We start from the raw sequence: 22,919 nt of genomic DNA, 5'->3' as shown, positions 1-22,919 counted from the left end.
TTATTTCTCATCCTTTCATCCAAGTCTGCCTTTTCTGAAGCCATCAAGTTGTGAAAATCCAGTATTAAATCAGCCCTTGACCTTTTTTGGTCCAGGCTGAACGATGCAGTTCTCACCATTTCTTGTGCATCTTCTGCCTCTACCCTCTACACCTTCTTGGTGGCTTTGCTGACAAGTTTGCAAACATGCATAGAAAATTCAACCAGACACAGCCCTGAGCAACCTGCTGCAACCTTGAGCAGCGAGATCTCCAGGGATCCTGTCCAACCTCTGCTATACCCCAATTCTAACCCTGAAGTTGTGGGCTCCAAACCCTAACTGATGGACTCAGAGAATCACAGAGTTATTGAGGCTACCCAGAGAGGCTGTGGAGTCTCCCTTGCTGGAGAAATTCAAAACCCGCCTGGACACATTCCTGTGTGATGTGCTCTCACTGGTCCTGCTCTGGCAGGGGTGTTGGACTGGGTGATCTTTCGAGGTCCCTTCCAACCCCCCTAAGATTCTGTGAGGCCTGAAAAGACCTCTGAGATCATCAAGTCCAGCCTATGACCAACACCACCACATCTCCAGACCATGACACTAAGTGCTACATCAGCCTTTCCTTGAACACCTCCAGGAATGGTGCCTCCACCACTTCCCTGGGCAGTCCATCCCAATGTCTGATCACCCTTTCCAAGAGGAAATGCTTCCTGATATCCAACCTAAACCTCCCCTGGAGCAGCTTCAGGCCAGGCCCTCTGCTCCTGTCACTGGTTTCCTGGGAGAAGTGCCCAGACCTCACCTGAGCACAACCTCCCTTCAGGTGGTTGTAGAGAGTGAGAAGTCCCCCGAGTCTCCTCCAGGATAAACAACCCCAGCTCCCTCAGCCTCTCATCAGACTTTCCCTCTGATCCCTTCACCTCGGTGCTCTCCTCTGGACCTGCTCCAGCACCTCAAGATCCTTCTTGCAGTGAGGGGCCCAGAGCTGCACCCAGAACTCGAGGTGAGGCCTCACCAGTGCTGAGCACAGGGGGAGAATCACATCCCTGCTCCTGCTGGCCACTCAGTGCAGTGCAGTCCCAATCCCTGGCAAAAATTCTCTGGACCCACTCAAAGCCACAAGAGGAACTCCTACAAGTCCAGCCTAAAGCCAGTAATTGTTCCCCTCCAGCCTGTGTGCACAACAGACACGGAGGTGAAGTGCGGGAGTGGCCAACCCAGCTGTCCCAGCTGCTCAGCCCAGCCCCGACCCCACCAACAGCCCCACAACAGCAAGACTTTGTGACAACTGCTGATGTGACAGTATCTTTATTACTCAACACCTGCTTACACACAGCATCCAGGGAGGAGAGGCAACATTCACAGCTTGGGAGGCCCCGTCAGCCTCCAGCCCTCCTTGTTGCCGATCTTGATCAGAGCAGCAGTAATTCCAAGCCCCAAACACGCAGTGGTGCCAGTCATGTAACTGTGGGCTGGAAAACACAATCAAACCACAGAGGATCTGTTAGGGCACAAGTACTATACAGTAGATCTTGACAGATTCTGCAATTTTTCCAAGACTTACTCACAGTCCCTTGCTCATCAGTAATGTTGTTTGCCACAAGAAATCAGAAAAGTGACGTTTAAAAATTGTTTTCTCAGGCTTTTAGCTTGCAGTTTGAAATATCAATTTCTATAATCCATCATGCCATCTCCTTACACAACCTTAAATTGCTTATTTCAGTGACAAAAGTAACAAACACTGCTTCAACCTCTCATGAGCTCAACAACTAGAAAAAGCAAAGATTAATTATTTTTCACAATTACAACTTCAATACATCTCATCTTTAACAGGCCCACAGAAAACAGAGCTGTACAAATACCTGCAGGAGCTAATTGAGCCTGACAGGATCACAGGAGAAAGAACCATAGAACATGCTGAGTTGGAAGGGACTCATCAGGATCACGAGTCCAACTCCTGTCCCTGTGTAGGGCACCCCGAGAAACACCCTGTGTACCTGGGAGCATCATCCAAAGGCTTCTTTGAACTCAGGCAGCCTTGGTGCTGTGACCACTGCCCTGGGGAGCTGGTTACAGCGCTCAAGCACCCTCTGGGTGAAAAACCTTCTCCTGATATCCAACCTAAACCTCCCCTGATGCAGCTTCTGCCATTTCCCCCAGTCCTGTCACTGCTCACAGGAGTGAAGAGCAGCAAGGTACAGCCTGTCCCTCAGAGTGCATGAAGAACTCAGAAGGCAGATATTCTCCATGTAAAATAAATCACATTTATTTCCAAGAAAACATGGATCTCCACAATTATGTTTTTCATACCCTGCAATTTAAAGTTGTAACTGGCAGTACTGGGTCAGACCCTTTTTCATTCTGTGCAGCAGCTCCAGGTTATCTCTGGTCTCCTCTGCAGCCCTGTGCCTTTTAGCAGGGGCATAGGATGGAGCACCAAACTGGTATGGAGTTTGCATGCTGAGATGAATCTTTACCATATACCAGTACCTGAAGGGGCTCCAGGAAAGATGGGGAAGGACTTTTTACAAGGGCTTGTAATGAGAGGACAAGGGGGGAAGGCTTCAAACTGTAAGAGGGAGACTTAGGTTAGAGATCAGGAGGAAATTCTTTACTGTGAGGGTGATGAGACACTTGTACAGGTTGTCCAGAGAAGCTGTGGAAGCTCCATCCCTGGAAGTGTTGAAGGGCACACTGGATGGGGCTCTGAGCAGCCAGCTCTAGTGGGTGGTGTCCCTGCCCATGCAGGGGAGTTGGAACTGGATGATCTTCAAGGTCCCTTCCAACTCAAATCGTTCTATGATATGCCTGACATCAAGATTATTTTCAATTTTTCCCTAATAGGACTAAAACCAGAAAGGCTTCATTTCATTCCAGGCACTACCCACATGTACCTCTTGCACCTAAGACAGCTCCAGTTGCACATCCACCTATGAAGTAGTTTAAGGGATCCTCTGGTTCCTCTCGGACCTGGGCACTGAGGCAGGTCGTTACGCCAAACACAGCTCCTAGTGTAGCTGTAAACAAGAGGTGGAAAATCAAAACAAACTCCTGTGAGGAACTAAGACTTACATACACACAAAGTACATTTCTGAGACACACAGTGCCAGTGAGGTGAGGAAAAGTTAAGATCTGCTTTTGGTTACCCAGGGGGACCACATCCTGACCACTATGGTGAGAGACTCAGAATTATACAAGTCATAGAATCACGGACTAGTTTGGGCTGGAAGGGACCTTAAAGATCATCCAGTCCCACCCCCCTGCATGGGCAGGGACACCTCCCAGCAGCCCAGGTTGCTCCAAGCCCCATCCAACCTGCCCTTCAACACTGCCAGGGATGGGGCAGCCACAGCTTCCCTGGGCAACCTGGGCCAGAGTCTCATCACCCTCACAGCAAAGAATTTCCTCCTGATGTCTGGCCTCTTCCACTTTTAATTCATTCCCCCTGCTCCCATCCCTCCCTGTCCTTGTCCCAAGTCCCTCCCCAGCTTTCCTGGAGCCCCTCCCCAGCTTTCCTGGAGCCCCTTCAGACACTGGAAGGTGCTCTAAGGTCTCCCTGGAGCCTTCTCTTCTCTAGGCTGAACTCCCAACTCTCCCAACCTGTCTCCAGAGCAGAGCTGCTCCAGCCCTTGGCTCATCTCTGTGGCCTCCTCCGGACCCTCTCCCAGAGCTCCATGTCCTTCTTATGTTGGGGGCTCCAGAACTGGACACAGTGCTCCAGGTGAGGTCTTACAAGAGCTGAGTAAAAGGGGAGAATCCCCTTCCTGGACCTGCTGGCCATGCTGCTTTTAATGCAGCCCAGGATAGAGTTGATTTCATGGCTGCAGGCGCACGTTTCCAGCTCATGTTGAGCTTCTAGTCCATCATCACTCCCAAGTCCTTCTCGGTTCCTTCTGGTACCTCCTCCAGCCCAGCCATGCAGCCACCCTGTGCCCTGCAGGTCCCCAGGAACCTGCACTGTGGCAGCACCGGGGCAGCTGCCTCCAAACAGCTATGGAGAAACATCAGCACATCCAGCAGGGTTATTAGAGCCCCTCCACATGGGGCAATGGAGCCACCCCACACAACTGGGAGTAAAGGAACATTTCTCTGTAGGACACTCCCCCTGGTGTAGGGGACAGCAGAGCTGTGTTCAGGTCTGTGCTGACACTCAGCTCACGAGTCCCTGTGAACCCACCTCACAGGGATCCAGGGAGAGAAACTCAGGGGTCTCTGCTCTCCCTAAGGTCAGTTTGTCCTGTCACTTTATTCCTCTGCCTGCCCTGAAGCACCCAACAATCTTTGGATAGTAGAAAAGTGGAGTTTGTAAATTATTCTCTTTGCAAGCAGATTTTGATTTTGTAAATTGATTTCATAAACTGAATGAAGAACTTTCAAAGTAGCATTGTCCTGTTCACTGAATTACATACCTCATCTCCCCAGACCCTGATGTACCTAACTGGAAAGTCTGGCAAACAGCTGTGTCAAGCAAACACACTGAAAGGTTTCCTTTGCCTCTAGCACAAGTTCTTGATCATGACATATGAAACTGGCTACCAGGCACCATCGGCAGATTTCAATCCATCTTTCTTGGGAATAACAAATACGCCTAGGATAAAAATGCTCAGACTCTGTGCTAAACTACTGAACCACAAGCTTATGCTACAAACCCCTGGTTTTTTAGCAGAAAATGCACTTGAGTCTAAAGTCAACTGAAAAGAGCAGTGAGGAAACAAAACCCACAGACCAATGACTGTATTTCAGCTTCCTTGCTTTGCACCACGGAATCTGTACGTGAAGCATCCAGCTTTACACCACAGGTTCTGGCCCCATAACAGGGGGCAGGATAAGCTCTTCCTAATGTGTGAGAACTGGTGAGAGGAGCCAATACCCTGGGGTAGGATTACCAGATCTATAGCAACTGTAATTTGTCACATTATGTGGTCCATTATAATGACCTTCTATGGCTCAGCTCATTAGAGGAGATTCCAGGTCCGGCTGCAAAGCTCTAAAACAGATCTGGCCTGCTTATGGACCTGCTTCCAGCTCAGAGCACAGGGAGAGACAGAGGTGACAGAAGCCACCAAACTACACTGAAAAACAAGTTTGGTGAGAAGGAAACTGTGCACTTGCCAGCTGTGGATGTGCACCTGGAACAACCCCTCAGTTCCCTGCTTCTCTCTTCAGTGACCACTTTCTCTTACAAAACCTGGGCAACTCAAGACACCTACGTGGTTCCTTCTTGGCAACAGAGCATGACAGGGGGAAAAATGTTCCTTTTGCTATCAAAAGCACTGTGGTTGCTCTTCAGCAAGAGCAGTTCATTAAGAGCAATGCCTAAATATATGAAGTAAAAAATACTTGTTACCACTCTATGTTGTCCATACACCAACTGTTTTGCAAATCCTGAAACCATGTACTTTATACTTTAGATTGCAGAAAAATGCATTACCTAAACTTCAAATAAAGAACCTGTCTTTAAATAAAGATGGGAGGCACAGACCAGCTCAGATTTATCTTCAGCCTGAACTACCACGGCTGTTTTCTGTCTCAAGCATTAACCCAAGAGTTTCTTTTGCTGTCACCTGAATGATACCTGGTGTTACACTATCCCGCAGAAAAAAAAATCATCCAGGTGTGAATAACTTATCCTATTATTTTCCAATTTGATCAGTAAGTACCGTCTGGGAGGAAACAGCCAAAGGAAACACCCGCTGCAAAGCTCTGACCTCTCTGCTCTCAAGCCGTTTTGGCTCCTGGCTCTGTCCTTACCGCCACGACCGGCCTGGCAGGTGAGCGGGGGAGGAAGGCGCGAGAGGAAAGCGGGCCGGGCCGGGCACGGTCCTTACCCATGGTGACGGTGTCCGCGGCCGCCATCTGCAGAGCGGCCAGGGCCGAGCTGGGCTGCAGCAGGATGATGCGATAGGCCGCCCCGACCAGGCCTGCAAAGACAGGGCGGCGTCAGCCCCGCGCCCCGCCGCCCCCGGCCCCGCTCCCCGGCCCCCCGGCCCCGCACCCCGCCCACCCGCGGCGGCGCCCACGCGCGTGGCCAGCCAGGCCCGGCGCGGGCACTGCTCGCCCTCGGGGCCGTCCCAGTAGCCCGACATGGCGCCGCAAGGCCACGGCCGCACCGCGCGCCCGCCGCGCTCTCGCGAGATCTCGGCCCCGCCCCGCCCGCCAGGGCCCCGCCCCCCGCGGCGGCAGCTGCGGCTGCGCGAGGGGAGGAGGGGGGGGGGGGGGGGCCCTGGGGGGTCCTCGTGTCCCCGTGTCCCCGTGTGTCCCCCCGTGTCCCCCCGTGTCCCCTCGTGTGTCCCCCCGTGTGTCCCCCCGTGTCCCCCCGTGTCCCCTCGTGTGTCCCCCCGTGTCCCCCCGTGTCCCCTCGTGTGTCCCCCGTGTCCCCGTGTGTCCCCTCGTGTGTCCCCGTGTGTCCCCTCGTGTGTCCCCCCGTGTCCCCCCGTGTGTTCCCTCGTGTCCCCTGTCCCCCCGTGTGTCCCCTCGTGTGTCCCCGTGTCCCCCCGTGTCCCCTCGTGTGTCCCCGTGTCCCCTCGTGTGTCCCCCCGTGTGTCCCCTCGTGTGTCCCCCCGTGTGTCCCCGTGTCCCCCCGTGTCCCCTCGTGTGTCCCCCCGTGTGTCCCCTCGTGTGTCCCCCCGTGTGTCCCCGTGTCCCCCCGTGTCCCCTCGTGTGTCCCCTCGTGTGTCCCCCCGTGTGTCCCCTCGTGTGTCCCCGTGTGTCCCCGTGTCCCCTCGTGTGTCCCCTCGTGTGTCCCCCCGTGTCCCCTCGTGTGTCCCCCCATGTGCCCCCCCGTGTCCCCCCGTGTCCCCTCGCGCGGCGCTGCCCGTGTCCCCCCGCACGACCCTGTCCCCGCCGGCGCCGCAGACCCCCGGCCCCTCGGGGGTCCCTCGGGGTCCCTCGGGTCCCAGCGCACCCGCCGGGTCCCCCAGCTCCCCTGGCTCCGAAGCTGCTCTCGGCTGCCGAGCTCGGGGTCTCGACGTGCTCTTCATGGCTCCGACCCTCTGATTGTTCAGCGCCGGGTGCTTTGTGGGGGTCTGGGGGCTCCGGGTTGCTGGTGTGGGGTCTTGTGGGGGTTTTGTGCGTACGGGCTGTAGCTGCAACTGGTACTTGGACTGATTTTTATGAATTCTCAAGGGCTCCAGCTGTCCCTGCACACGGTTCTGCTTCTATCTCCATTTTTTCCTTCTGAATAAGAATAAAGATGTTTTGACACACTTAGGCCACATTGTTGGAGGCTGCAATGTATGTATTTATTTTTCCACAACTCCCTGCCCTGCCCTTCCAGCCAAGCTCTCCCACTGCAGTAACTCCAGCAGCTGAGTGGAACAAGTGCAGAACTGGAATGGTGCCTAAGCTCCAGCTTTCTCTCACCTGCCTACTTCTCATTCCCCTTGATGTGAAAAGCTTATTAAATACCTATTTGTGCCCTATGCTGGAGTCCCCTCAGCACCCCTTTTCTGGGGTAGGAGCACAGAGCAGCTGGAGTTGCTCACTAGCTCCTTCTCCACGAGTTATCCCAAGGAACAGCTGTTCCCAGCCTTCAGAACCACCCTCCTTCCCAAGCAGGGCCCTGCTGCTGGGGGTGGGAGCGGGGTCTGCACCTTCCCAGCCCCTCAGGGGTTTGTGCAGCGTGTGAGGGGTGGGACTTGGCACCTGGCTGCACCCCACGGGGCTGTGCTGGGCAGACCTGTCCTCCTCCACCCAGAGCTGTGCCTGGTGCCACAGGATGAGCCTTCACCACGGAGGCTCCTGCTTGGAGGCAGCATCAGGAGCGTCTACTGCTGCCTCTGTGCCCTACAACGGTGGCTGCTCCTACAAATGCAAACCCAAATGCAACCAAGCGCCCACAGGCAGTTTCTAGAAGGAAGCAATTGATAGGGCAGCTTTATTCCTTCTGTCAAGCCCTTTCCAAGGACATTAACAAAGTCACCACGCATGTTTAACGTGCCCTGGCCTGGCCCTGCTCCTTCCAGAGGTGGAACAAGCCCCCCCCAGAGCCACAGCTACCTCAGGCACTGGTGCACTGCTATGGGTTATTTTTCAGAAGCCTGGCCCTCAGGGTCCTGAATGTTGGGAGAGGCTTTCTAGTCATCTGTCTCTTCTCTGTCATCTAGTCATCCAGTCTCTCTTTCCATTGCAGGAAGGTGAAACTTATCAACAGCCAAGTTCCAGAAGTCCATCTAGGTAAGTAACATCACTCTTAATACCTCTAATGTGACTCCACATATTTTGAGATATTGACAATGGCTGCAAACTGGTTACGTATTAGTTCCCTTAACTGTTACATGGGGAGTGGGAATGACTTGCCATCACACTACTAGCTGCAAATAACTTGGTTTCCTTCTCCATTTGAAATTGTTTTAGAAATTAGGGCAGAAGCACCTACCAGCAAGTCACATTAAAATATTTCCCCAACCTCCCTCTTTTTAGAGCTTTTTCTTAAACAGACCTCCTATCTGCTTCTGAGCTCCCACTCTGAACTCTCCTGGACAGGAATTTTATCTTGTCTCCAAAACAGACTCCAACTGGTGGCATTGTACATCTAGCAGGCTGGACATGGACTGCTCTCAGGGTGGTTACAGATGTCCCCCAGCTGGGGGCTCATCTGATACCTCCTGGTCCCCTGAGCAGGAGGAGGACATCACATCAGCATCAGAGCTTTGCTTTTCCTGGGCTTCATTAGAAACATAGAATCGACAAGGTTGGAAAAGACTTTCAAGATCAAGTCCAACCATCCATCCTCCAACCCTCAACCACTAAACCTTCTTATGAAACCCCATGTCAACCCCTTTTTGAACATCTCCAGGGATGGTGCCTCCACCCCCTCCCTGGGCAGCCTGGTCCAAGGCCTCACCACTCTCTGTGAAGAAATTCAGCTTTCTTATCTTTAAACTCCTTGTAAGGAAGTAGTGAAAAGGAAATTCTGCATATTAACTGCAAGAGACTTTTATTTACAGACAGTATCTTTGAGCATTTCTTTACCTGTACCATAACCTAGGAGACAGGAATTAAGATTGACTTGAAGAGTCTGGTTTAGCAATTCTCTCAGCACCTCTGTTGCTCTGTGCAAATCCTCAGGGGGAAAAAATTCCCCAGGAAAATAAAAACACCTTCATCAGAAATTTACCTGCTACCTGCACAATGGACTGGAGTTGTTTAAGTGTGTTGATGTACAGAAAGACCAAAGAACAAGGGGAAAAAAAAAGCACACAGTGAAAAGTCAGTTTAATGAAATCTTGCATGACAAATTATGGCAATTATCATAATTGGAATTCCTAAAACTAGGTAAGATTATGGGGAAGTATGGTAAATTTTCAAATATGTAACATGTTTCTAGAAAGGAAAGAAACCATTTTCTACACTCACTGGGAGAGTAAGAGGCCAGTTAAACTGCAGAATGGGACACAGTAGAACAGTCATTTAATGGCAGTGATATCTAAGCAATGGAATTGACACCTCAGTGACTGGGACCAGGGGGAGAGTAATTTCAAAAGTTGGGTTCCTTTATTCCTGCAGGCTTCTAATGACTTGGACAGCTGCCCAACCTGGTTTCACTGGAGGGCTCCTGAGGACTAGTTTATTTAGATCTTTTCTTGCCCTGTCTTCTCTGAAGTAGTCCATCCTGCACTGGGAACTGACTAGAGAAAGATGTTGTAACTGCACATTTTCTAACATTCATGTTCATTTTTCCTGGGGATGTCATTTTATTTTTCGTTTTGTGGAAAAGAGGTTTACTTCTAGTATTACTAATACCACTATTCTTGCAACATTTTCCCCCATCAGGTGTGCTCAACTTGATTCCACTCCTCAGTATCTTGTCTTGTTTGTTGACAAAAGTTTTAATGCAGTTCCCACATCCTTTTTGTTATGACAGTCTTACACAGATCTTTCAAAACACATTATGATGTTACTTGTCACTAGTTTTTTTAAGGCTTAACCCAGAGAGAAGTCACTGCTTTGGCCTAACACATTTTGTTGGGTGGGGTCTGAACTCAATCTATGGCCAATTCTTTTAGTGGTTCACACTAACATTTTCCTCTTCACTATAAAAAATACATGTAAAGCTGAAATAAAATGTCAAGCAGTAAGTAACTGCCAAATTTTTTAGAATGCTGTAAGGGGGTGGCATATCACCACTAACCCCATCAAAGCAAGCCTGCCTATGCCATTCTTCTGAATCTTCATGCAGTTTGGGACCTTGACCAAACACCTGCTTCTCCACAAGGAGGGCCTGCTGACCAAAGACACCTCATGAATTTTCTTTATGCTGACAAGTAGCTTTATCCTGCAAGGTTGTTGGAATGAGTAGTTTAAATCTAAGTGTCTCAGTGTAAAAAGATCCAAGATCCAAATTCCAGATCACTTATTTGAAAAGACAGTGACCCCAGACCTTGTGATGCAAGAACAGTTGTGTGGGTATCAGAAAACACGCTCTGCTTCTGTTCCTGGGCTGGTTGTGCATGGGTAACAAACCTTCTAAGTCTAAGGAGAAAAAAAAAAAAAACAAACAACCCAAAATGCAAAAAGACATGAGCAGACAATGCAGAGAAGTCACAACTGCAGTGGGCACAGCTAATAGTTCACCCTTCTCACTCCCTGGAAAAGTAAACCAAGATGTTCCTTCAAGGGCTATAAGGCAAAGCAAAGCCCCTCCCTGCCCCAACAGCTTAAATCTCCAACAATTGTTAACAACAGACAACAGGTAAAACTGAACATGTTCTCAACTCCCAGTGAAGAAAAGCTTGTTTCATTCAAATAGAGACAATAAGGACTCTTCTGCTTTTTGAATAAATTTCAAAATTGCTTTTAAGCTACAACCTGGGGTTTCATTTTCAATTCATGCTACATTAAATGCTTCTTCACCTTTTAATTTTCTTTTAAATGGTGCCTTTTAGGTCTCCTTAACCAGCAGGAGAAAGAGCAAGGAAATGAGAAATTATCAGTATTTATAAAGAAAATAGAACAATTTGGGGAGTTTATAGGGAAAGTGACCTGGGCACTGTTGTGAAAGTGACTACCAAATTCCAATTTTGCTGGGCAAGAATACACCATGTGTTTTAATAACGAAACTCAACTCTCACACAAAAGGCCCAAATGATTAGAAAACATCCAAAGTAAAAAGTGAGTTATGGTTACAGTAGGAGTACTTCAGAATTATACACAGGAAAACACATTCTGGCTTTTATTTTGGTGGAACAGAATACAATATCCTTCAGCCCAAACTATTCAAAGCTGGCAATATTACCTTTTTCTTCATGCTGCAAGACTTCAGGAAACAGAACAGGGACAGGAAGGGTTAGAAGTTAATTTTCTATTTAAGGCCGTGAATTGAGCAAGGTCTTTAAAAATGTACTCAACTTTAAGCAGGAATAGTTGCATTGGCTTCAGTAAGGTTATTCACATGTAGTTATGTCAGGCAAGTGCTTAAATGGCTTGTTGAATCAAGCCATTAAATGAGAGCTGCTTTATTATACAGGTTTATTTTAATGGCTGACAGAGCTCATTACATGAGCCTACTTTATTCTTCCAAGGGCTAACAGCTGTTTCCTCGTCAACTTTTCTGAAGGTGTAACCTGCATGCCTCCTACACTTTACTGTAGCCACAGAAACAGGTAATTATCTAAGAAAAATTGTATGCAACATCTATTATATATAGTGGCTTAGCTCTCCCTTAAATAGTAACAGAAAAGAACAGTACAAAACAATAGTTTCACTTTTTCAACACACAAGAGCATCTTCTTGAAAAACTAAAATAAAAAAGTTTCACCACAATATAAATCCCCAAATAAAAATAATTAAATGGGAAGAAAGAAAAGGAGTTAGCAAAACGTCCTGTGGACTTGAAAGTCTCTTATTACTGCATTAAAAAAAGCTTTTCTGGTGAACCACCATGTTTTGTTTCTCTCTGTTTACAAACCCACTAGCCAGGGAACAACGGTGCCCACAACCTACGTTGGGATTAAAAGGTAAAAACATCATCTGCCCCATCTGCAGTCCCAAAAACCAAAAGAGAATGAACCCAAAGGGGCAGTCAGTGAGCGTAGAAGTGGTGAGGACACGGTTTCCCTGCAGGTGGCAGAAACTCCTAAGGGGGAGCAGGGGTTATCAAAGCAGAATTCAAGTTGGAATCATGTCAGAAAGTTCTATCTCGGAGGCCTGCAAGAAATGAACTACTGAAGAAACAGTCAAAAGGTCCCAATGAAACGCTGTGACAAGCTGTAATGTGCCATTTCAATTACAGGGATGAGGGGAAATGTTTGGTTTTTGTTGTTTGTTTTTTTTTTTGGCTCATCAATATGATGAGCTTTCACGTCCCAAACCACATTCAGGTAGTTTCCAAGTCTGCTTTTTTTGTGTGGAATCTACTGATCCAGACCAAAAAACCAAACAAACAGAACAGGGATGCACAGTTCTTAAGTCCTGGAGTCTTCAACACTGCCTGAAATAATAGCTGGCCTGGGGAATCCAGAGGTGCCTGCAAGATGGTGTTCATAGCAGCCTTGCAAGCAGATCCACTCACATCTGCTATGTGCTGCCAACATTCTGCCCGTTACCTTCATCATTAGGACCTGAAACAAACAAAATAGTTCTTTGTCATAAGAAATGTATTTTGTTTCTTGCCTTACAATAAGAGACCTGCCCCTGGGAAGCCCACACAAGTCTCAGATTTAGAATTTCAATGACAGATGAGAACTGTGGAGCTCTCCTCGCCCCTGCCCATATCTCACTTCTCCAAATTAACTTCTATTCACTGCAGAATTTTATGTTCTTGACTGAACTGGTTTGGGGATCCCAGTAGCATCCCAGAGCCTAAGAGCTCCATTTCCAGCCTCTTCAATCCACCCACTGCTTTTACGATATTCATTCCTTGCAGTGAAGCAGGATGGAAGACTGGTGTCTGTCAAAGGTGGGATGTTCTGAGTCAGAGGAAAGCAAAGCACAGATGACTCTCAGTTCAGGAGCACAGAAGAAAGTTTGTTTTTTTCAAATTATGGTCTCCTCATGTGCAAAGAAATTAACTACACTCTTTCCATGCCCCTTTGTAAACCTTCTCCTTTCCAAACAGCACTCAATGGTCAGTCTGGTCCTGCCTGCTGAAAGCTGCCCAAGACAGTCATTTCAGGTTTGATGTGCAAACCTTGGCCATGCTGAAGGCAAAAATGAAACACACAATCCCTTAAAAGTCTCATAAACAAAGCTAGAACCAACTGAAGCACAGAAAACCTCTTCTAAACTGTGACATGTAACTCAGATGGAAGTAGCACAGGGGCCTTTTTACCAGTTTGGAGAAGTAGCAAGAAACAGTTGCATTAATGGTGCTTAGGGACATGATTTAAACACTGAACAGGTAGATTAGGCTATGGTTGGAAGACTTAGGCTATGGTTGGACCTGATGATCTTCAAGGTCTTGTCCAACCAGGATGATTGTGATTCTGTAAAAAGGCAATTCATGCCATGATTTATTCCACAACCACCCCTGAGAAGCAACAGGCCAGAAGTACATCTGTGATACACACCTAGAGAACAGTCTGCCTTAAAGAGCAACAGAGAAAAATTTATGGAAACCAGGCACCCTTTGTCTTTCTTGCTTACCACTTCCAGCTGATCCTGAAGGTGCAATGACATCATCATCACTGTCTTCCTCATTTGATTGTGTCACCTCTGGCTCAGGTGCTGCACTCTTGACTTCTTGCTCTTGCTCCACTCTACTCCGCAAGGCCAAGATCCGGTGGTGCAAGGCAGCAAACAACTGCCCTGTGTCTTTAGAGCTTGCCTACATTTTATTTTTTAATATTCAGAAACAAGAAGAAGGTGCAAGGAATTTAACAGAATAAAACAGCTGCTTAGGTAATACACGAGACATGCCAAATGTCACCATCTACTTTTCAGCTTCCTCATATAGGGTTTTTCAAGCTAGATGAGAATGGGTTGTGCTGTAAACAGCAAGATCTAGACACTAAAATCTGATGGGGGAGAGTAAGTTCTGCTCAGCAGCAGCTTTCTCTGGCTAATAAAACCAGTCCTAGATTATTTTATACAATCTTCACCCAGGAGTCACGCAGCTTTCCTGACACCTCTCAAAAGCTTATGCTAAAAGGAGCTGTAATTTAAAAGTTTGCCTTGCACAGGTTTTTCCAGGTTTGTCATTCACTCAACTTTACACATCTGTTAAACATAATTAACTGAACTGTTTCATGATGCAGTGACAAAATTTCAACACGAGAGGAGAAAATGGAATGGACATGCAGGAAAGCAGGTAATTATTCAATTTTTTTCTTTTTTTACACTCTGACACTGGTCAGCTGCTCCAGAAGGAAGCATTTGTGACAGCCTGTCCAATCATAGATCTTTTTTACTCTCACAGGTTAATGTTCACTTCATGCCTTCAGAAGAATCCATCCTTAGGCCTATCCAATTAATTATATAATGGATATTATTTAAAAGGGAGATCCCTTCAACTACTATGAGACTCTGTCTTCACTATGTCAATTAAGTCCTCACATTAACTTCTATTACTCCAAGTTAAATGTAAGGTAATGATCCCATTTCCCAGATTCTTTCATAAAAATCCCTTTCCATCCTCCCTGTCACTTCAATCTCACACCTCTAAATCTCCAGAAGTCCCCTGCAATGAGCTGTAGTGAATAAGTTACTCCACACCAGACACTTTTTATCAATATTAACTTCAATAATGAATAACCTGAGAGATTAACTCAAATTTTTCAAATCTAGGAAAATGCTGAGCAGAAGTTCTTATTAATTTCATTCATTTCACTGCTTTTCATCAATGGATACTCAGCTGATGAAGAATTTTAATTTCTGATCCATAGAATACTTAATTCTTCAGCAACCCCTTGTGTAAAAATCAGTCAAAATTTTGTGTTCAGACTCCCCAAACCTGTAAGTGCTCTCGGCAGGTATCAGAGAATGACCTTTCTGTGTTGCTGATTGTACCATGACCTCCCAAATGTTTTAGTCTAACTGGAATTGATGTTTCCCCATTTCACAGACACAAAAATTCCTTTCACTGTCTTGCTACTGCTGGGAATACTCTGCATGAGAAGAAAATCCAAGTGAAAATGTGCTACCCTGAACTACTAACACAATGCTCTTGGCAGATATTTAGTGTCTCACTTCCAGTGAGCACCTACACAGCCACCCACACTGCAGGCAGAGATTTTCCTGTGCTACAACTTCTGGTAGATCTAATTCTGCTTAAGTTGCTACACAGAAATCTATGAAATGTCTATTTCCCTTGATAGTAAGAAATTATTTGCATTAATCTTACACTATAGTTACAGTCTCAGTAGGCATGGAACAGATCCCACAACTCCATGGTTAATGCTTTGGACCACCTGGCTTCCTAGGGCAGCTTTTTATATGGAATTTTTTCATAACTTAGTGAGGCTTCTCAGACAAGCCAAGTCTGCCAAGACCCTTGTCTTTGGGGAGGGGGTGGCAGCAAGGAGTTAGGGTGCAAAGAAGAATGGAACTTTACCTGAAGTAGTCAAAAGAAAGCACCAATTTTAGTAGGAAGGTTAAGATTTAAACAAAAAAAGCAGTACTCACTGATATAAGAAAAACTTTAACTCCCTGGTCCTCTGTATCCATGGCAGTGATCCGGATACTCTTCTCACTGGCTTTATCAATCTGCATCTGGGCCCAGAGCTTGGTATTCAAGATTAACCTGAGACTCCCCTGGGTCCTCATCACTAAAGCCAACATACAAGATCAGTTAGGTGGAAAAACACACCAAAGGAAGCTAAAAACAGCCAACATGCCTCTTTATTGTGTGAATGCTTAAGACTCTTTGCAAAGAATATCAAGGGAGAGCCCTTAAAATAGGAATCTTGTCCCAACTGTTAATCAGAAGAATGTAGGTGATTAAAGATTATCAGTCATGTCTAAAGATATTTAGTCTTATATGTTAATACATCAAAGGCTGGATCTGAGCTGGTATCTCATGCTAATGCATCTTCCTGCCAGTCTGAAAAATCGTGCACTATTCAAAGAGGCTTTTCCCACCACAAGGGCCCTGTCCCAAACAGCAAAAAGCCCAGATCTCAAGAATGTTAGCAAAAATTTCTGGTCAAGTACTCTAGTTAAGTAGAGGTTTTCTGGGGAAATGTAACTGGGACATTTGCTACCATAGAAGGATAGGGAAAGATCCTCTCTTTGGAGGAAATGCATTTAAACTGAAGCAAGAGAAGAGGTTCAAACTGCTTCTGCATTCCTGTAGCTAAGACACAAGATATAGTGGATGCAGATGTGTCATGGAAGCATCCTATGAAAACAGCACTGACTGTCACCTCGTTCCCCTGGTTCCTCTTACCCAGCCGAGACTGTAATGTTCCATCATCTGTTGAGGCCATATCATTGAGTCTCAGAAGTCCTCGACCTCTTTCCACCCAAGACTGAGAGTTTTTATCAAATACAAACAGCTTGCACTGAATCTGCAACAGAAAACTTCTCTATAGCACCGTGGTTGATTGAATACTGTATTTTATATTTAGTCACCTAAAGCTGATGTACCTACAGCTGTCCTTTTTTAAGGACATGCTGAAGTTAATAAGAATATTTAAAGTAATAAATAATTACAATGTTAAATAAACCAGAATTAAAAATGAAGTCTTTAAGATGTGACTGAATATTCTTCTAAAACACCAATAATCCAATTAAGTGCCTCAAGACAAATTACTGAGTACTGTTTTATGGTGTCTCATTAGCAAGAGAAGAGAATGCTGGCAATAGTGCATTCTGAGTTTTTAAAAACCTTTGCTTGTATGATATTGAAAGAACTTGAAAATATTTAGTTCATTTAAATTTTCTCCTAAGAATTGTTTTGAAAGCATGCTTAAGATTCATCTGGGTGGCCCAAACACTGTACTTTTTTCAGAAAGAGGAAATAAAAAAAAACAACAAAGTAAGGATCTGATCATAATTATCCAAAGTTTGCACTTGAACCCAAGAAAGCACATTAGAGATCTAGAGAATGGCCGACTTGTAGGGAATCAGGTGACTGGACATCCATGTGAATCCTCGTAAACTCAAAGCTCCTCTGCTCTTTTTCTTACCTGCAAGACATTGCTTTCAGCTTCCTCCCCAGTAATCACTTCAACCTTGGCTAATAAACACTTCCTGGCTGTTGCTTTAGTATAGGCTGCTGCAGACTCTGCCAGTGATTCTGAAATATTATTAGCTGAACAACATTTTGAAAGTTTGAGAATGATGAGTATATAATTAGGTAAGATTTATAAAGGTCTCACAAGTACAGTAAAATTTAGAGAAATAAGGTACAAAAGACAGACATTAACAGGACATTAGGAACAGGACTGAAGTTGAAAGACAAGCTTTAACTTCTGCTTTAAAGACTTGTTTTAAAAGCACAAGTACATGCAAGGGACAGAAGAGGCAAGTTACTGAAAAATTCTGTCCCCACATCCAGCATTTCAAACCCTTTGCTGACACATGGACATCTGTGCAACTGCAGGTGCTCCAGCAGTACTGACACTGCTACCAGCTACACTGTTGTGCTGACACACATACCACACAATTCATTTTCTGTTTTTATTGTGGCTTGCAAGCTGTTTGCTGGAGAAAACCCACAGCTCCCAAAATTTCCAGAAAATCTTGCCAATCTCAAGAGCCACAAGAGCCTAGAACCCAGCAAACAGTTCTTGGTTCAAGCAACACATCTGGGGCACTGACTCACTACAAAATACATTTGACTCCGACACATCCAGTCACTGAAGTGTCACAGAATTGTTATTAAACAGTTTGCCACACTTATTCTACACTATGTAGGTCCAAGTACCTTCTCTGCTAGTTCCCTCTACTTCCATTCTGTTGAAGCTACTCCCAATCCCACAGAAGGACCATGGGAAAGACAGTGTAGCCTCTACATGTTTAATATGAGAGACAAAAGGACAGGAGGACCTAGAGCACCCAGCTCCTCCCACCACTCGTCTGCACCTTTGGTTACTGAAGTTAGTAAAGGCAACATTAACATGTTATGGTCTTATGAAGCAAAGGTATCTTGAAAAGAATTTTCACAAAAATTAACTAGCATGCCTAAATATTATTTTGTTGTTCACCTTTCTCTGGTGTGGCTTCCTGAGAAGATGATTCAGAACCAGACTCTGTAGCAGCATTCTCCTTATTACTCTCTGTACTACCTTCGTTTGATTTTGGTGGACTCTGTTGCAAAAAGAAGGGAGGTCAAGAGAAACGAGCAAACACTGATTTTCAGAAGATCAGTGCTCCAATACTGAGGAAAGGCCTAGTGTTTATAAATCACACAGCTGAAGAAGAATCCCATATATGACACGTTCACACTAGAAGCAATCCCACTGCTCCCTGGCCAAGAAACTGAAGGGGGCCTGACCTGAACACCAGTTCAAATTATTTAACCCTGAATTGAAACCAAATTTCAACCCTTATTCTGAAGTTCTGTTCAACAAGGCAAAGCACTTCAGCTGCAGTTCAACTCCAGCTACTTGACTGAGATCCTCACTCAGTGTTAAGACAGGTGTAAATGTGCAGCATGAACCAGCTCCCTTTTGCACAAGCAGAACAGTAAAAACAACAGTAGAAAACAGTGAAGTACTAGAAGTTTTACCTGCAGGTGGGGGTGCTGCAGAGACGGGGGGTGGTCCTGGCAGGGAAAGCCTGGCCAGCATGGCTGCTGCCCACAAGAGCTCCTAACAAACCCCCCTGCTGCTCTCAGGATGTTCCCTACAAGGGCAACTAGTGAATCTGTGCCCCAGTGACAAGAAGCATTATAGGTTATCAAAACTCCTCAGTGAGCAGCAGGAACACAAACTACTCTCAAATCACAACATTTCACACCAGTTGTTACTCACTAGGACTCGCTCACTCATGTTCTGTCCAAAAACAAACTTGTTGCTAGATGCATCTGTGCTGTTTGTAGAGTTCTCTGCACTGAAAAGACAAACAAGCACCAAACAGGTTTTATAAGTCAGGAAAATACCTGTTTATCTTCTACTGATGAAATTCCTCAAAAAGTGAGGAACACTGGCTTTGAAAATTAAACACTGGTTGACACAGAAACAAACAAAAATGAATTCAACTTATTATCATAAGAGTACCTCCTGCTTTTGTGGAATTAGAATTCTTCCCTTTACCCATATTGCACATGAAACATTTTGAACACAAACACAGCAGAGATGTCTAGACGAGTCTACTGCTAGGTCCAACTTATTCCATCACTGTTTCTTTCTAATAATTCATGAGAAGACCTCTCATTTTATGTTTGTTAGGTTTATGAAGAGGCTTTTGTGAGGACCTGGGTCAAGTAAGAGGTGTCAAATCCATCTGCCTTGACCAGATGATACCAGGATTCCCCCAAATCTGAAGTTTGACACCTTATCCTTCAGAAGCTTGGATTCCCACTGACCCAGAATCAGTCCTGCATCCAATAAAGCACAGAATCACACATACTTCTTAACACAGAATAAAGAAAACTGTCCTGGAGGTCTCCCTGAAGTCTCACCTGGAACTGATGTATTGTAGAAAATAATTTGTTGCAGAAGGTAGGTCTGATGTAGGAAGGCCAGCATTCTGCACATCAGCAGTTTCATGGCTTTCATCTCCTAGCTATAAAAAGAATAAGTACATACTGACAGTTTTAACTACTGACCACAACATTTTCATCTCGTTCTTTCACAAATCAAAATTCCATCCACAAACACTTTCTACAACAAACCACTATGGGCATACATCCCAGTATGACTTTTTCTTTTGTTATGCTCAAACCTGCCTCCAACAGGAGGTACTAACAATCCCTACTCAGTCACTTCATGCATAGGTTGCCCTATTTTTCTTTTCTCACATTTGCTGTGAGGAACACTTCAGCTTCTCAGGAACTCGTTTTAACTTAATTCCAACCCAAAATGTAAAAGAATTCATCACACACACTGGCTTTAGAAGTTACCTATGACTGCAAGAGATGCATTCTTTTTTGTAAAAGCTTCTTATGCTACTAACCAGTATTACTTTTTTGCTAATGTCTGGAAGACCCACTTTACTAAACAGCCAAGCAAACTGTATTCACAGCTTCTAAAGCTGCACATATACATAGAGGTTCTAACCCTGTATATAGTGGCTTCAAAGTACTTCATGAACAGTGTGTTGTGCTCACACCAACAAATGATCTGTTCCATTGCTTATTATCCTCACTTAAAACACACCAACCCTTAGTTAACTTAAACACATATTTACCTTAACTCTATCTCTTAAGTTTTGCCCAAATACAAATGCTTGCTGAGCATTTAGTTCTGCCTTTTCACAGCTGTCATCATCTGAAGTATTGTTGGACTCTCTTTTCTGACATTCTCCCGCCTAAAGAAAGGAAACGGAAAACCTTAGCCCAGGGAATTGAGTTTCTTTAAACAAAACACAAGTGTCATGATACAAAGAGTCCCAAGGTCACTTACAATGACAAGCCAATAACATCTCCAGATAACAAGGCAAATTTTGCATTTAAAAAAATTCCTCTGTTGTTGTTTAGAGCATCTTTCCTAACAAATCACAGAATAGTAAAGGCTCAAGAGGATCTCTCACAATCATTTGGTCCAAGCCATGCTCCAAGCAGCATCAGCTTCAAAATTCTGGTAGGGTACTGAAGACCTCTACAGTCAAGTCTCAAGAAAATGCACAGATGGCAGCTTTACAGTTTGGGAGCCTGGTTCAATGCTCAGCTGCACTAAACATGTTCGTTCTGTCATAAGACCCAACTGGAATCCCCCACCCCACCCCTCATTTGTTTGGTAGGCACTTCCAAGTCTCATTTGATCTCACTACAGCCCACCACTAGATAGTTGAGGAGAACTATTCAATTCCCTCTCTCCTAGCCCAAGCTTTTTCACTCTCTCACCAGACACCACGTGCTCCAGCCACTAATCACCTTGGGGGCTTGTAAATGTCTTTCATGTACCAGCAAATCCCAAACTTTGCACAACACTCCTGCTGCCAGAGCCCCTGTGGCAGTGTTTTCCCATTTTAGGTCTCATCTAATTACACTCAGGGTCTTGTACCTGCAAACCCCTATAGTGGTTTTGGGAAGCAATTGCAGCCAGCATGGGAATGGTCCCCTCCCTCTTCTCTCCTCATTCCCTACCCTGTAGCTTTCGATCCACATTAGAAGACTCAACACTAAACAGCAGCTGCTCCTCACTAAAGCATGCTCCCATCAGCATTAAGGGCACAAGCAGAAAAAAACCAAACCAAACCAGTAGGAAGCTTGATCCTGATGAAAACTATAGAGTTACCATAGGAAGAGTATTATGGGAGACCACCTGCTCCACTCGAGAGAACATCCAGAGGGAAGATGCTTCTCCAGGGAACCTGTCTCTTGTCTTCCTAGCTGGTCCATAGGAAGTTTCCCTTTTCTTTTCCTTTTTGCTCTCCCCTCCTCCAAAATGAAAGAACTGCCATGCTTAGAAGCAATCCTATCAGCTCTCGACCATGCTAATAAAGTCTGCACATGGGAACTAGCCTCAACATCCTTCATGTGCCACCAGGATCTGCAAGAACTTCTCTGCATAGCTGCTTTCTAGCCAGTTACTCTTTGGTCCTTGTGACACAAGTTATCTCACCCAATGTACAGGGACTTTGCATTTGTTGACTGTCAGTTGGTTTCTCTTGCCTCCCATCCCTCTGAACAGCCCTGCTTTCCAACATAATGACCATTTTCCCCTTCCCTCAGTTTACTGGCACCCACGAACTTACCAAGATTCATTTCACCTTGCCAGGTTGTTCATGTAAACATTAAATAGTAGTGACCTCCGTAACAGCCCAGAAGGAATGCCTCTAGAGACTGACTTTGAACCACTGACTGCTACCCTTGAAGCTCACTGGTTCAGCCCATTTTCCAGCCACTTGAAATTACACCCAACTATGATGATGACACTGGGGACCATGCATATCAAAGACCTTGCTCAAGTCAAAACAAGAGCCAATCACGTCAGAGGGGAAAAAATAAATCAGGTTGGTCACCATGTTTTATCCATGCTGGCTGTTTCAATCACTCTAAGGTACTTCAGATCTTAGGACTCCTTCACCAGGGAAAGAGACGAAGGGGCTGAGCAGTCTCTACTTTCCTGGAGACTCTTTCTTGTCCTTCTTGAAGATGTGTGCCGTGTTCTCTTCTTCCCCAGTAACAAGGACCTCCCACAGCATCACAACACTTTGATGAGAGGCAACAGTCTCACAGTGACACCAACCAGCTCCCTCAGTATTCATGGACTTGCATATGTCAAACTGATGAGCCTTCAGCTAATTTACTGTATTACCCCACACCTCCCCTAGAAAAAGGGACCTGGCAGACCTGACTAGACCTCTCCAGTAAAAATCAAGACAAGGGCATTGAACCCCTCAGATTCTTTCACATCCTTCATCACTAGGTTCCCTCCAACATTTGGCAGCAGGACTATATTTTTTCCTCCATCCTGCCTTTGCTGGTAACGCACACACAGAAGCTCTTCTTGAAGCCCTTTCACCCCTGATCATTTCCAACTCTAACTAAGCTTTTTGCTTTCCCAGTTCTCTGCCCACACATCCAGGCAATACCTTTGTATATCTCTCAGGTCCCTCGACTTCTTTCCCAACTTACGTACACTGTCTTTCTGGATTTAAGAAGCTCTTAGTTCATCCATGCTGGCCTCCTGCCACAGTGTCCTACACATTGGCATAAACCACTCATTATCTGAAGTGGTTGTCCATAAAGATAAGCCCTCCTGAGCCCTTCTGTCCTTCAGGATCCTATAAACAAACTGAAGTCTTCTCTCCTAAAGTTTGGGTCTTTAATCTACTGATCTTCCCTTAGGATCTCAAACTCTTGGCTCCTCACTGCTGCAATCACAGCTACTCTCAAGCTCTTTGCTGGGAATACAGCTCCAGCTGAGTACCTTCCTGGTCAACTTATCCAG

The 22,919-nt window shown here is 45.7% G+C and overlaps 2 protein-coding genes across 6 annotated transcripts in view; both read right to left on the bottom strand.

The window, feature by feature from the left end:
• Positions 1-1,271: 1,271 nt before the first annotated feature.
• On the bottom strand, positions 1,272-6,112 carry NDUFA11 (NADH:ubiquinone oxidoreductase subunit A11). The gene is made up of 4 exons (XM_051639908.1): positions 5,984-6,112; positions 5,808-5,900; positions 2,874-2,996; positions 1,272-1,451 (listed from the first exon to the last, which is right to left on the bottom strand). The coding sequence occupies exons 1-4, from the start codon at positions 6,063-6,065 to the stop codon at positions 1,339-1,341; spliced, it is 411 nt and encodes a 136-aa protein (XP_051495868.1). The 5' UTR covers positions 6,066-6,112; the 3' UTR covers positions 1,272-1,338.
• A 3,066-nt stretch (positions 6,113-9,178) lies between these two features.
• The window catches only part of RANBP3 (RAN binding protein 3), a 50,707-nt gene continuing 36,966 nt past the window's right edge, over positions 9,179-22,919 (bottom strand). For 4 of the 5 annotated variants that reach the window (XM_051639883.1, XM_051639885.1, XM_051639881.1 and 1 more), the window contains 9 exons: positions 20,212-20,331; positions 19,484-19,587; positions 18,834-18,912; positions 18,066-18,168; positions 17,046-17,170; positions 16,304-16,424; positions 15,541-15,683; positions 13,564-13,744; positions 9,179-12,539 (listed from right to left, as the gene is read on the bottom strand). In XM_051639883.1, the coding sequence (XP_051495843.1) occupies positions 12,496-12,539; positions 13,564-13,744; positions 15,541-15,683; positions 16,304-16,424; positions 17,046-17,170; positions 18,066-18,168; positions 18,834-18,912; positions 19,484-19,587; positions 20,212-20,331 (1,020 nt within the window). In that variant the 3' untranslated portion in view covers positions 9,179-12,495. The remainder of the gene's footprint in view (positions 12,540-13,563; positions 13,745-15,540; positions 15,684-16,303; positions 16,425-17,045; positions 17,171-18,065; positions 18,169-18,833; positions 18,913-19,483; positions 19,588-20,211; positions 20,332-22,919) is intronic. The other variant, XM_051639882.1, reaches the window with a different exon arrangement.

The sequence above is a fragment of the Apus apus genome, chromosome 24 (genome assembly GCF_020740795.1).
Source record: "Apus apus isolate bApuApu2 chromosome 24, bApuApu2.pri.cur, whole genome shotgun sequence".
Taxonomy (NCBI): Eukaryota; Metazoa; Chordata; class Aves; order Apodiformes; family Apodidae; genus Apus; species Apus apus.
The sequence above is the reverse complement of the archived record's forward strand: the minus strand, read 5'-3'. Positions and strand labels throughout refer to the sequence as shown.